The 14,891-nt window shown below is 36.5% G+C and overlaps 1 protein-coding gene and 2 long non-coding RNA genes across 3 annotated transcripts; all 3 read left to right on the top strand.

Annotated features, from left to right (window-relative positions):
- Positions 1-210: 210 nt before the first annotated feature.
- Positions 211-4,442, top strand: LOC113470900. Its single transcript, XR_003393793.1, has 2 exons — positions 211-1,210; positions 4,275-4,442. It is a non-coding gene; the product is annotated as an uncharacterized LOC113470900 (long non-coding RNA).
- A 4,447-nt stretch (positions 4,443-8,889) lies between these two features.
- LOC113470899 lies at positions 8,890-10,153 on the top strand. The gene is made up of 2 exons (XM_026829665.1): positions 8,890-9,147; positions 9,900-10,153. Exons 1-2 carry the CDS (start codon positions 9,091-9,093, stop codon positions 10,146-10,148), a joined length of 306 nt encoding a protein of 101 aa, XP_026685466.1. The 5' UTR covers positions 8,890-9,090; the 3' UTR covers positions 10,149-10,153.
- Positions 10,154-10,155: 2 nt separating this feature from the next.
- LOC113470901 lies at positions 10,156-10,886 on the top strand. The gene is made up of 2 exons (XR_003393794.1): positions 10,156-10,336; positions 10,828-10,886. It is a non-coding gene; the product is annotated as an uncharacterized LOC113470901 (long non-coding RNA).
- Positions 10,887-14,891: the final 4,005 nt, after the last annotated feature.

The following is a 14,891-nucleotide window of genomic DNA, read 5'->3' as shown; positions in this document are numbered from 1 at the left end:
TGTAGAGCACGTTAATTTTCTCCGGATAGCTAAAAAAAAGGACAAATTTCATTCATACTAGATTAGTTATTGATCGTCTATGTTACATGTGTTTATAGGACAATATTATATTGTGTGAGCCTTGTTTTTTAAATATTAGTATGAGATTATTTCGAGTAAAGTACAATAAAAAGTACGCTATAGTGATATAATTGTTATGTTCTTCGTACTGTCTTGTATACGTAGGTACAAGGTGGTTTCATATGTTTCTTTACTGTTTTGCTTCTGATTTTTCGGTTTGACTGGAGAATTGAATGAACTCTAGAAAGAAAAAATCTTATATTTGACGAAAATTAGAAGCATTAACAAACCTCTGTATAAGTTTATTTGCTGATTTGCTCTGTATAAGTTTATTTAAATCTATTTCAAGTAGGTTGAGTACCACAGAACTTTTTGGTTACATTAAATTAAATTTAATAACATTTTTTAAATTTGCCAAAGTGTCTACTGTCTACTACTCTGGTTCCCGACTTTAGTCAGTTTTTCTTTATGGATTTTCTTCAATATATTTTTTATCTCTGTTCTGAGAAATGGACTGCTCAAGTGATGACGTTAGATTGGCCTTAAATATTGCTTGATTGTTAAATTAACTAAAGGCTCATTAGTCTCATTACCGACTTTCATGACATTGAACTTCGATGTCAATGGCATTTTCGCTGTTTGTTGCCAAAATAACGTCACACTTACGCGGTCTGTAGTGTTGTATAGGTTTGAGGTTGAGGTAAAGCGTTTTTGAACTTCAGAGGTCTTAGAACTCAGGATAGTGACCTCTGAATGTTCAAGTGTAGGTAACTCGTGTGTTGTGATTCGTCCTAATTTAGTTGATAAGTTTAGTCCAGTCCTAATCTCCTTAAGTACTTGGGCCAGCCTGAATAAACTCAATAATCTCATTCATCACTTCATTCTCGTGCAGCAAAAACGTAGCCAGGGCTGCGTTCTTGCAGTTTCATCCATGGAGCTTAACTCCATACACAAAAAGCCCAATCTGAGGCTTACTCTTAGGGGCTAGACAGCTCTAAAGGATGGGTTAAGCTTGTACGAATCTACATCCATGAAAGCAACTTTAAATTACATTGCACTTCACATTTTGCAAGATGTTGACGTCACAAGAACTTTTATAATGGTTATGCAATGTTTTGAAAGGTTTTCCTTCTGTAATATTACGTCATAGGTAACTTTTGTTAAGTTCAAAACTTCAGACTAGCCTGGCTGTCAACTTTTGCTACGCGGGGGAGTGGAAATTTTGCGAAGTTCTAAAAGTGAGAAGGGAGGAGGTCTTTCAGAAATATGCCCCAAAGCTCAGTTTCTATATTTTTGTCTGAATAACTCGAACGAGATTTAGGTACATAGATATGTTTTCTATTTTATTTCGTCCATTCAATTAAAACATAAATCGTATTTTATTAAAGGAAGAAGAAGAGGAGGAAGAAGAAAATATTATTGAGCGTATTAAAATAAAGAAGAATAAAAAAATAATAAAAAAATTAAAATAAAGAAGAAGAAGAAGGAGAGGAGGAAGAAGAAAATATTAATGAGCGAATTAATATAAATAAAAAGAAGAAATGAAACTGAAGTCCAAGGAAAATAAGAAAGTGAAATAATGAGGTGGAATGTAGATAAAAATAATCAGGTGAGAGTGAATAAGGTGAGAGAAAGGAGTGGATAACATTCCATTTTACTTGTGAGAATCTCAACATGACGAAGTAATCTCTTCGTTACCCAATACTAATCAATATATTTTTTTTTGTTTATGCGCTAATTAAAAAGGATAAAGAATGGTTCAACCTGTAGTCGAACCCGAATTTCTCTCATTCTTGGTCTGTGTATTATACCCTCTAAAGCACTAGACTAAGAGGTGTTGTAGGATTCTATTGGGAAAAGTAGGCAGCTACTCTAGCGAAGGAGAGTAAGGAGAAGAAACCGAAGAAGGAGAAGGTGAAGGCCGAGAAGGAGACGAAGGATGATTGAAGGAGAAAAGATAAAGGAAAATTTAGTCGAAACATGGGGAAAAAGTGAAATGTAAAGAATGAGAATTAATAAGAAAAAAGGAGAAAATTAATGAAAGCGAAGGAGAAGGCGCTAAAAGAGGTGAAGAAACCGAAGAAGGAGAGGGTGAAGGCCGAGAAGGACACAAAGGATGATTGAGGGAGAAAGAGACGCTAATTAAAGATAAAGAGAAAAGTAATGGAGAAAAGGGTGAAAAGGTAGAGAAAATGAAATCGAAAATGGAGGAAATAGATTACTTCCCTATTGTATAGGATGAGAAAACTAAAAAAAAAAGCGAAATGTTAAGAATGAGAATGAACGGGGAGGAAAGGCAAAATTGATTGGAGGAAAATAGCAAGGAAATTGAAGGTGATGTGTGAAGAAGGAGAAGAGGAAGAAGAAGAAGAGGAGGAAGAAGAAGAGGAAGAAAAAAAATGAATTGTGAGTTAGTACTAAGTACAATTTGAAAATGTGCTAATTTGTGAGTTCGTATGGCTTTAAAATGTACTGAATTGTGAGTTAGGGCCAACTGTGCAGAATTGTGGGCACAAAATATACTGTTTTGTGAGCAAGTACAAAGTACAATATGAAAATGTGCTGATTTGTGAGTTGGTACAACTTGAAAATGTACTGAATTGTGAGCTGAACTTCTGGTACAGTTTCAAAATGAGCTGAGTTGTGAGAAAAATGTACTGATGTACTGAGAAAAATGTACTTGAAAATGTACTGATTTGTGAGTGAGGACATAGTACAATCCGTAACCGTACCGAGTAGTGAGTTGGTATGACTTGAAAATGTCTGGGTTGTAGGTTAGTGCATAGTACAATTTGAAAATGTGCTGGATTAATAGTTTGACTGTAGAATTGCAGAGACTTTTCAAGTCAATCGTTTGGGATTAATAGTACGTTATGAATTCGATATTTTTCTATGCAAGAAATTACCCACCCCCCATGAAAGTTAAAATTATGATGGTTAATTAAGATCTAAAGTGTACTTAATTATCATTCTAATTTAATCTCGTTATCAAAAATGGTATGTTTTAGAGTGCTATTTTTTGTTTAGACTTTAGAGCCTTAATTTTCTCCGATATAAAAAAAGGACAAATTATTATACTAGATTATTTATTGATTCGTCTATTTACATGTTTTATAGGAAATAATTATATTGTGTACCTTGTTTTTTAAATATTAATATTGAATTATTTCGAGTAAGTACAATAAAAATACGTATAGTTGATATAATTGTTATGTTTCCGTACTGTCTTGTATACGTAGGTACAAGGTGGTTTCATATGTTTCTTTACTGTTTTGCTTCTGATTTTTCGGTTTGACTGGAGAATTGAATGAACTCTAGAAAGAAAAAATCTTATATTTGACGAAAATTAGAAGCATTAACAAACCTCTGTATAAGTTTATTTGCTGATTTGCTCTGTATAAGTTTATTTAAATCTATTTCAAGTAGGTTGAGTACCACAGAACTTTTTGGTTAGATTAAATTAAATTTAATAACATTTTTAAATTTGCCAAAGTGTCTACTGTCTACGACTCTGGTTCCCGACTTTAGTCAGTTTTTGTTTATGGATTTTCTTCAATTTATTTTTTATCTCTGTTCTGAGAAATGGACTGCTTAAGTGATGACGTTAGATTGGCCTTAAATATTGCTTGATTGTTAAATTAACTAAAGCCTCATTACCGACTTTCATGAAATTGAACTTCGATGTCAATGGCATTTTCGCTGTTTGTTGCCAAAATAACGTCGCACTTACGCGGTCTGTGGTGTTGTATAGGTTTGAGGTTGAGGTAAAGCGTTTTTGAACTTCAGAGGTCTTAGAACTCAGGATAGTGGCCTCTCAATGTTTAAGTGTAGGTAACTCGTGTGTTGTGATTCGTCCTAATTTAGTTGATAAGTTTAGTCCAGTCCTAATCTCCTTAAGTACTTGGGCCAGCCTGAATAAACTCAATAATCTCATTCATCACTTCATTCTCGTGCAGCAAAAACGTAGCCAGGGCTGCGTTCTTGCAGTTTCATCCATGGAGCTTAACTCCATACACAAAAAGCCCAATCTGAGGCTTACTCTTAGGGGCTAGACAGCTCTAAAGGATGGGTTAAGCTTGTACGAATCTACATCCATGAAAGCAACTTTAAATTACATTGCACTTCACATTTTGCAAGATGTTGACGTCACAAGAACTTTTATAATGGTTATGCAATGTTTTGAAAGGTTTTCCTTCTGTAATATTACGTCATAGGTAACTTTTGTTAAGTTCAAACTGGCCTGGCTGGTAATTTTTGCTACGCGGGGGAGTGGAAATTTTGCGAAGTTCTAAAAGTGAGAAGGGAGGAGGTCTTTCAGAAATATACCCCAAAGCTCAGTTTCTATATTTTTGTCTGAATAACTCGAATGAGATTTAGGTACATAGATATGTTTTCTATTTTATTTCGTCCATTCAATTAAAACATGAATCGTCACAAGAACTTTTATAATGGTTATGCAATGTTTTGAAAGGTTTTCCTTCTGTAATATTACGTCATAGGTAACTTTTGTTAAGTTCAAAACTTCAGACTAGCCTGGCTGTCAACTTTTGCTACGCGGGGGAGTGGAAATTTTGCGAAGTTCTAAAAGTGAGAAGGGAGGAGGTCTTTCAAAAATATGCCCCAAAGCTCAGTTTCTATATTTTTGTCTGAATAACTCGAACGAGATTTAGGTACATAGGTAGATATGTTTTCTATTTTATTTCGTCCATTCAATTAAAACATAAATCGTATTTTATTAATTTTATTGTTTTAAAAAACGTCTATATTTCTATTTATACATTACTTATTTTTTGTTTTTAATTTATTTCTTAATTTTCATTGTTTTTGTATAGCGTATCTTTTTAGTGTGTACATAGAGAAATAGAGGAGAAAAAAATTATATGAAATAAATAAAAAATATTTACATTTTACTTGGAAATTTAATTATTCGTGAATTGTTTTGTTTTTTATTTTATAATAATGGATAAATAAAAAATATTTACATTTTACTTGGAAATTTAATTATTCCTGAATTGTTTTGTTTTTTATTTTATAATAATGGGGTTAATGATTGACTAACACAACTCCTTTTTAGTGGAAGCTGCCCACAAGTGATATTAAATAAAAAATATTTACATTTTACTTGGAAATTTAATTATTCCTGAATTGTTTTGTTTTTTATTTTATAATAATGGGGTTAATGATTAACTAACACAACTCCTTTTTAGTGGAAGCTGCCCACAAGTGATATTAAAAAAAGTGGGTAGTATAGGTACCAACAGTTAACGAAATTTTTGGGTAGGTACCTATCCATGCCAAAGTCTCCTTGCTAAATTTCAAATAAAAATTACTTCCTTCCATTTTCTCACAGGTCTGCGTCGTAAATAAGAGCTTGTAATACCTAGTTATTTTTCCAGATACCTACCACGCTAAATGTTGCTTCAGTGACCCGCCGAGAATATGCTTTCAACGAGCCCCACACCTATTTTGAAAATTTGGACCGATTGCAATACTTTCTCATTACCTTGTATAGGTTCCCTATACGTAAGGGTAATAGAAAGTAAAAAAGTGGGTAGTATAATAGGTACCAACAGCTGTTAATGAAATTTTTGGGTAGGTACTAGGTACCTATCCATGCCAAAGTCTCCTTGCTGGATTTCAAATAAAAATTACTTCCTTCCATTTTCTCACAGGTCTGCGTCGTAAATAAGAGCTTGTAATGGTTATTTGTCCAGATACCTACCACGCTAAATGTTGCTTCAGTGACCCGCCGAGAATATGCTTTCAACGAGCCCCACACCCATGTCGAAGTTTTTCAGCGAACGCTCTAAACTGCGATAATGTAAACGCGACTTTCTCATGCGCGCGAGAATGCGCTGTTGCTAATGTAAACGCATCTTTCAAACCCCGCGATTTTTTTGAAAATTTTCAAAAATGACCAAATCCGGAAAAATCAACGTTGGAACTTTTTTGATAAAAAAATATGTTGAAATCAACGTTGTGTGGTTTTATTCCTACAATCCTACCTGAAAGTGTTTTATTTGGCCCATACTTATTTGTTTGATTAATTTTCGATAGATTTCGAATCACAGGAAGTTTACGTGCAGAAGAAAAGTACCACTTGGAGTTTGCTTGAATTTTTACAACCTGTTGGTCCTTATACTGCCTTGATGATGTACAGTTTAAATCACATAGTCCTAGGATGTTTATTTGTTCTTTTCACACTGAACAGTGCAGTGAAGACGGATCTGGAAGTGGTCAATGATGATGAACTACTCAACTTGATACGGACGGAAAACCATGTTGTTGTTTTGTTCAGTAAGTATTCCAGAAAATTGTTAGTTTTGAGACCTGTTTCAACATCACATTGTAGGTGTACTAGAAACTATGCTTGCATTGATTTTTTTTAAAGAGGTTTGACAGAGGGAACTGTAACTGCTATGGTCTTATCATCCCGAAATCGAAGAGAGAGAAGGAAGACAGGATAGGAGAAAGCCAGCTGTTCTGAGAACAAACATTATCCCAGCAGGATAAAATCCGCCCTGGGTGGGAATCAAACTTGTGGCCTAGCACTTACATGGCAGATGCACTACCAATTAAGCTAACTAGGCTGGCCTTTGATTGATTAGATACTAAAATTTCAAGTTTGTTTGTAACACTGGTGCAACATAGTAGTTATGTAGGTATAACATACTTTATAATTTACTGACCCATTTATCCTTATTCTCTTTTTCAGCCAAGAAAAAATGTGACAACCCTGACTGTGAGAAATTTGAAACAGAATTGACAAATGCCCGAGAAGAACTGGTTGACAACTTGAATGCTTGGGTGGTGAAAGCTGTGAATAGTCCACTGTATCGGTTGTACAGTACGAGTGAACCATGCATCTTGTTCTTCAGAATGGGAGTGCCTCTGTTATATGATGGTGAGTATTTTGGGGCCATTTATGATGCAAATGACTCTAGTAGTAGACTGGTACTTAAAGTATTATTTGTAGCAGTAGGAGTCAGTCTAATTAGTTTGGAAGGTAGTATACCTGCCTTCTAAGTGGTAAGTTTTGGGTTAGATTGCTGCCAAGGATGAACTTTAGTGTAAACAGATAAGCTGGCTTTAATCCTATCCTATCCTGACCAGTTTTTTTTTTTTTTATGGATATGATGGGAAAAGTGCAAATCACCGAATCTAGAAATCACATCAATGGTGATTCTGGATTTAAGAACTTAGATAAAGAATCCATTGATGTCCCATCAACAAAATTAAAAGATGAAATAGAAAAGACGATAAGTGAGCCTGTTGATGTAATAGAAAACCCAGTGAGTACACCCACTGATGAAAAGCCCATTAGTAAACCTGTTGACTAGAAAAGACGATAAGTGAGCCTGTTGATGTAATAGAAAACCCAGTGAGTACACCCACTGATGAAAACTGTGGACGAGGCCACGCCGAAACCGATCTCGCCTTCTTGCATACGAATTTTCACGAACTTGAACGAAGGGAATGACCTTGAGTCGCGAAATCCTGATGAGTTCTTCAGTGGCTTCCCTACGGAGGATAACTTTGATAATCCCCTGGTGGATGAAGAAGGCGAATTCAGTTCAAGTGAGAAACACCAGGGGTTGGAAACCCCTTTGGATGACATTCTACGACGAAATGCGATCTTCTGTGACAAAAACATTTCGAGTCCATTGAACCAGAAATCGCTAGGAAATGAAGTGATGTTCACGGAAACGTTTGATGGTGTTACTGAAAACGGTGTAGAACTTGGTACATTTGACGCTATCAATGAAAACGCTAAAAAGGGAGACAATGTGTTTAAAGAACTCGTGTTGGAAGAAACCCTAGAGAAAGCAAAATTACAAAATAAAATCCTAGCGAAATCTCTTGGCTCCGAAGATGATTTGGTTGCTACATTTGTAGAAAGCAAATCTGTTGAAAATATTGATCAATTTAACTCCAATGCTGATCTATTGAATCTACAGAACAACACACCTCGTCCGTCTGATGAAATTTCTAACGTTGACAATAACAAACTAGTCATCAATTTGTTCGATACACCAGAAGTCACCAACAGTTGTGAACCCATCGACTCATTGACTAGCAAAGAAACGCTAAACCCTTTCATCAAAACAGACGAGGACACAGTGACATCAAAGTCGTACAACCCTTTCCTCAAAGACAATTCAAACGAAATCTTGAATGTCTCGGATGAAATGAAATTCAAAAGGTTCAACCCCTTTGACAAACTAACTACCTTACATCAAAGTCGTACAACCCTTTCCTCAAAGACAATTCAAACGAAATCTTGAATGTCTCGGATGAAATGAAATTCAAAAGGTTCAATCCCTTTGATAAACTAACTGCTAGAAAACTAGATGATGCTAAGGAGAGTTGTCATGGTGATAACAGTGGTTACCGTGGTGATAGCGTCGAGAAAACTAGATGATGCTAAGGAGAGTTGTCATGGTGATAACAGTGGTTACCGTGGTGATAGCGTCGGTTGTCATGGAGACGGAGTTGGTTGTCATAGCAACGGCGTCAGTTGTCATGGAGACGGAGTTGTTTGTCAAGACAACAGCGTCCGTTGTCATGGAGATGGCTGTGAAGAGAATATCAATGGTAAACCAATAAATGACGCAACTGGACGGAGCAAGAGGGAAGCTCCATTCAGAGAGGATATGATGGGAAAAGTGCAAATCACCGAATCTAGAAATCACATCAATGGTGATTCTGGATTTAAGAAATTAGATAAAGAATCCACTGATTCTGGATTTAAGAAATTAGATGAAGAACCCATTGATGTCCCATCAACAAAATTAAAAGATGAAATAGAACAGACGATAAGTGCCTCAAAGGTCGAAACCAATTTAGTCACGGATGCTAAACCGATCTTTCCTTTTGAAAACAGAACCAATTCTACCTCAAACATCTCAAATGATCAACCCAAACACAAACTAACTGAACAACCAAGCAAGCCCAGTGAGGGGATTGGAAATACTCTTAGTGATCTAGACACACTTTGTACATCTCAAAGCAAGGAAAAAGCTGCACTAGATGCTCCCAAGGAAGTCACTCCCGTTGAAGAAGAGTCACAAGCAAAATCCGAAGAAACTCAAGGGTGATAGTGTAAGTCATAAGCTAGGCAATACTTTCGATGAGCTACATACAGAACTTAATTTAAAGACGTCTCTAGGTAACAGTCATGCTGAAAGCATACTGGACAGTTTAGCCCCTAAGAAATCTTCCGACTTGCTTCTAAGCAAGGAAAAAGCTGCACTAGGTGCTCCCAAGGAAGTCACTCCCGTTGAAGAAGAATCACAAGCAAAATCCGAAGAAACTCAAAAATCCCCAGAGACTCAAGCAAAATCCCAAGACTCTGAAGAAAAATCCCAAGAAACAGAAGAAAAATCCCAAGAAACCCCCCCTTCTGGAAGTGAACAATGGAGCTCTAGGGAGCCAGAACAAGCTGTGGCCGTCTAGTTTAGAACTGGAACTGTCTAGTAAATACGCTGGGGAAGATGAACTAGGAAAAGATTCCAACCAACTCAACCTAATCGAAAAAACGACCGAATCGAAAGAAATCTTTTCTCCGATCTCTGAACAAAAACCCTCAAAGGTCGAAACCAATTTAGTCACGAATGCTAAACCGATCTTTCCTTTTGAAAACAGAACCAATTCTACCTCAAACGATCAACCCAAACACAAACTAACTGAACAACCAAGCAAGCCCAGTGAGGGGATTGGAAACACTCTTAGTGATCAAGACACACTTTGTACATCTCAAAGCAAGGAAAAAGCTGCACTAGGTGCTCCCAAGGAAGTCACTCCCGTTGAAGAAGAATCACAAGCAAAATCCGAAGAAACTCAAGAAAAATCCCCAGAGACTCAAGCAAAATCCCAAGACTCCGAAGAAAAATCCCAAGAAACAGAAGAAAAATCCCAGGAAACTCACCTTCCTCCAGAAATCTCCCACGGACCAGAAGACTCCCCCAGCAAAATCCGCCGATCTTCCCTCAACAGTCAAAGTTGGCCGTCTTTGCAATCCCTCGACCAACAAGACCAACCCAGTTTCGGTGACCTTTTGTCCCCGTCTAGCCGTTGTTCTTCTGTAGACTCCGCCGATCTTCCCTCAACAGTCAAAGTTGGCCGTCTTTGCAATCCCTCGACCAACAAGACCAACCCAGTTTCGGTGACCTTTTGTCTCCGTCTAGCCGTTGTTCTTCTGTAGATACCATCATCAGTTCGCCTGTCAAGGGGAGGTTTCGCAATTTCATCGTGACAAAAGTGGACGACAAAGAAGGTAATAATAATGGTTTTTTCTTCCTCCTTTGCCAATACAATTTCATTCTGGAAGAATGGTCGGCCTTTCTTTCTTCAGACCAATAGTAATGGTTTATTTAATGTAACTTAAAAACATCTTTCTTTTGTTCCTATATAAGTACCCATGGGTACTTTTCAGGAACGGTTTTCTTCTGTATGATTTATTTCATTAAAATTCTTCTTGCTTCCGTCTTAATAAAATTGTATTATATTTCATTGTTGTTTTCCAAATAATATTTTTGTACTTGTTCTTCTGTATGATTTATTTCATTAAAATTCTTCTTGCTTCCGTCTTAATTGTATTATATTTCATTGTTGTTTTCCAAATAATATTTTTGTATTTCCTTCTCCATTTTATTTTTGATTTGAATATTCCTTAATTCATTATAGGAATTGAGTTTAGTAATTTTTTGGTACTTGAAATTTAATTGTTGTTCGTCCATAATTGTTTCTATTTTGTGATGTTTGTAGGTGTGACGAGGTTTGATGTGACGGATGGTGTGAAAGGAGCTTGTGACGCGGTGACGGATAGTGAATTGTGAGTTAGTACTAAGTACAATTTGAAAATGTGCTAATTTGTGAGTTCGTATGGCTTTAAAATGTACTGAATTGTGAGTTAGCGCCAACTGACAAAATGTACTGTTTTGTGAGTAAGTACAAAGTACAATATGAAAATGTGCTGATTTGTGAGTTGGTACAGCTTGAAAATGTACTAAATTGTGAGCTGAACATCTGGTACAGTTTCAAAATGAGCTGAGTTGTGAGCTACATAGTAGAGCTTGAAAATGTACTGATTTGTGAGTGAGTACATAGTACAATCCGTAACCGTACCGAGTTGTGAGTTGGTATGACTTGAAAATGTCTGGGTTGTTGGTTAGTGCATAGTACAATTTGAAAATGTGTTGGATTAATCGCTTGACTGTAGAATTGCAGAGACTTTTCAAGTCAATTGTTTGGGATTAATAGAACGTTATGAATTCGATATTTTTGTATGCAAGAAATTACCCACCCCCCATGAAAGTTCTTTTGTAATATAAAATGGTTAATTAAGATCTAAAGTGTACTTAATTATCATTCTAATTTAAAAAATGGTATGTTTTAGAGTGCTATTTTTTGTTTAGACTTTAGAGCCTTAATTTTCTCCGATGTAAAAAAAAGGACAAATTATTATACTAGATTATTTATTGATTCGTCTATTTACATGTTTTATAGGAAATAATTATATTGTGTACCTTGTTTTTTTAAATATTAATATTGAATTATTTCGAGTAAGTACAATAAAAATACGTATAGTTGATAGGTATAGGTAATTGTTATGTTTCCGTACTGTCTTGTATACGTAGGTACAAGGTGGTTTCATATGTTTCTTTACTGTTTTGCTTCTGATTTTTCGATTTGACTGGAGAATTGAATGAACTCTAGAAAGAATAAAATAGAAAATCCCTCACGCCGTGACGTTGCGTTCTAGGTCGCGTCACATCGCGTCGGTTCGGCGTTCAGGAGGTGCCCACTTTCATCCTGTTCAAGCTCGGCAAGATGTACTCGTACAGCATCCCGCGGTACGACGTTCAATCCTTCGTTTCTTTCGCGCGGGAACAATACCGGAACGCCCGCTCTGAGAAGATCCGCCCCGCTAAAACCCCGTTCGACGATTTGACCCAGGCCATCGCGGACTATTTGAAGGAGAACCCGTGGGTGTTCAAGCTGGTGTCGATTCTGTTTGCCGTGTTCCTGGTGGCGGTCATGGTGACTAAGCTGAAGGCCAAGGAGAAGGCCCTGAAGAAGGCGAAGGAAGCGAAGGAGAGTAAGGAGAAGAAACCGAAGAAGGAGAAGGTGAAGGCCGAGAAGGAGACGAAGGATGATTGAAGGAGAAAAGATAAAAGAAAATTTAGTCGAAACATGGGGAAAAAGTGAAATGTAAAGAATGAGAATTAATAAGGAGAAAGGAGAAAATTAATGAAAGCGAAGGTGAAGGAAGCGAAGGAGATTAAGGAGAAGAAACCAAAGAAGGAGAAGGTGAAGACGGAGAAGGACACGAAGGATGATTGAGGGAGAAAGAGACGCTAATTAAAGATAAAGAGAAAAGTAATGGAGAAAAGGGTGAAAAGGTAGAGAAAATGAAATCAAAAATGGAAATATATTACTTTCCCTAAGCTGAAGGCCAAGGAGAAGGCCCTGAAGAAGGCGAAGGAAGCGAAGGAGAGTAAGGAGAAGAAACCGAAGAAGGAGAAGGTGAAGACGGAGAAAGAGACGAAGGATGATTGAAGGAGAAAAGATAAAGGAAAATTTAATCGAAACATGGGGGAAAAGTGAAATGTAAAGAATGAGAATTAATAAGGAGAAAGGAGAAAATTAATGAAAGCAAAGGAGAGTAAGGAGAAGGTGAAGGCCGAGAAGGAGACGAAGGATGATTGAGGGAGAAAGAGACGCTATTAAAGATAAAGAGAAAAGTAATGGAGAAAAGAGTAAAAAGGTAGAGAAAATGAAATCGAAAATGTTGGAAATAAATTACTTTCCCTATTGTATAGGATGAGGAAAGTAAAAAAAAAGCGAAATGTTAAGAATGAGAATGAACAGAGAGGAAAGGTAATGTGTGAAGAAGAGGAAGAAAAAGAAAGTGATGTGTGAAGAAGAAGAAGAGGAAGAAGAGGAAGAAGAAGAAGAAAATATTATTGAGCGTATTAATATAAAGAAAATGAAGAAATGAAGCTGAAGTCCAAGTAAAATAAAAAAGTGAAATAATGAGGTAGAATGTAGATAAAAATAATCAGGGGAGAGTGATTAAGGTGAGAGAAAGGACTAGATAACATTCCATTAATCCATTTTACTTGTGAGAATCTCAACATGACGAAGTACTCGTAATCTCTTCGTTACCCAATACTAATCAATATGTTTTCTGTTTATGCGCTAATTAAAAAGGATAAAGAATGGTTCAACCTGTAGTCGAACCCGAATTTCTCTCATTCTTGGTCTGGGTATTATACCCTCTGAAGCAGTGTTCTTACGGGACTACCACAAAAAATCCCAGACAAAGCCCAAAAAAATCTCAGAAATCCCTTAATTTTTTAAAAAAAATCCCTTAAAATTCCCTTAATCCTTATTTAATAAATTTCTTAAATTAGTACCTTCTACTAGTTCTACACTTCTACTATACGTACCTAGAATCCCACTACACACGACACGATTTTTTACTTTCTATTATTTTCCCTCAAACAACAAGTGGGAAGTGGGAATGGGCCTTAACATATGTTCATGGCTTCGTATCCTGATATCAGATTAGTTCTTTATTAGCTTAATACCATGCGTTAGCATGTTTCGGTCTGGTTCACTCGAGACACGTTTCTAGACCACCTCTGTGTAGAGTATCAACCCGGAGGTGCTGGGTTCGAATCGCGGTCGGGGCGAAATTTTTCTCTCCCAATTTTTCTGTTCCCGCATAGCCTATTTAATACTTAGTTTCCCTCCCCCCCCTTTAATAGAGGGAACTGAGGTCTTATCGTCCCAAAAGCGAAGAAAGAAAAATATAGGATATCAGAAAGTCAGCCGTTCCGAGAACGAATGTCTTAGTATTAGTTCAAATTTAAGAGATGCCAAAATACGAGTAGTAGAAAAAAATCTGGTGTGAACATCACACGACTTTCTATTTACCAAGTCGCCTATGGCGGCCGATTTTTGGTCAAAAATTTTCCATCTCAAAATATTCCTCATGTAATAAGGGATCATTTAAAAGTGTCCAAAAATTGAACTTTTTTTTTTTTTTTTTCAACTAAGTAAAAAGGGAATATTTTAAAATTTACAAAAAATTATTTTTTTTTTTTTTTTTTTTCAATTTTTAAATCCGAGAATTGGCTGCCTACGGCGCCCAATTTTTGGTCAACAATTTTCTATCTTAAAATACTCCCCGTGTAATCAGGAATCATATAAAATATGAAAAAGTCCGAAGCAACATTCACTTTGGTTGATATCTGAATGAGTGACTGTCCGATTTTTACCAAATTGTTACAGTTGCGTCCTTGGACCATACCGGTATATCATACCAAATTTCATCGCTCTACGACAAACCGTTCTTGAGATATTTTGTATACCACCTTTTCCCATTTAAACCTGTAGTACATACGTACATCCGTACATACATATGTACGTACAGACCATCGGCTAAAAATCACCCTCTGTTTTTCATCTCCCTCTCTCACTCTCACCCTTCCCCCCTTACTCTCCCCCTCCCCCACTCTCATCCTTTCCCCTCTTTCAAAACAATCTCATTTTCTTTCACTCTCAATGAAAAAAAAAACCTCGGTCTCTCTCTCTCTCTCTCTCTCTTGCTCTCTCTCTCGCTCTCTCCTATCAGTATCTTTATCAGTAAAGCTAGCAGACTCTGAAGGAGTGAAGCTTCAGTGTTCAGTAGTTCAGTGTGCGCCGAACTTTCTTATCGTTCGTTACTCTTCCGTGGAGGACGAAAAACATCGCGAAATAATTTTTTTATCACTCACATTTTTGTTTTTAATATTTTTTTTTTTTTTTTTAGATCGGAAGAG

Source organism: Diaphorina citri, unplaced genomic scaffold, assembly GCF_000475195.1.
Source record: "Diaphorina citri unplaced genomic scaffold, Diaci psyllid genome assembly version 1.1 scaffold1916, whole genome shotgun sequence".
Lineage (NCBI taxonomy): Eukaryota > Metazoa > Arthropoda > Insecta > Hemiptera > Psyllidae > Diaphorina > Diaphorina citri.
This window is presented reverse-complemented; position numbering and strand designations above follow the sequence as displayed.

Excerpts from the sequence above, each read along its gene's own strand:
- LOC113470899 (XM_026829665.1), top strand. The coding sequence starts at position 9,091 with ATGCTCCCAAGGAAGTCACTCCCGTTGAAGAAGAGTCACAAGCAAAAT. Across the intron at positions 9,148-9,899 it reads ACAAGCAAAATCCGAAGAAA|CTCAAGAAAAATCCCCAGAG; the intron begins CTCAAGGGTGAT and ends AATCCGAAGAAA.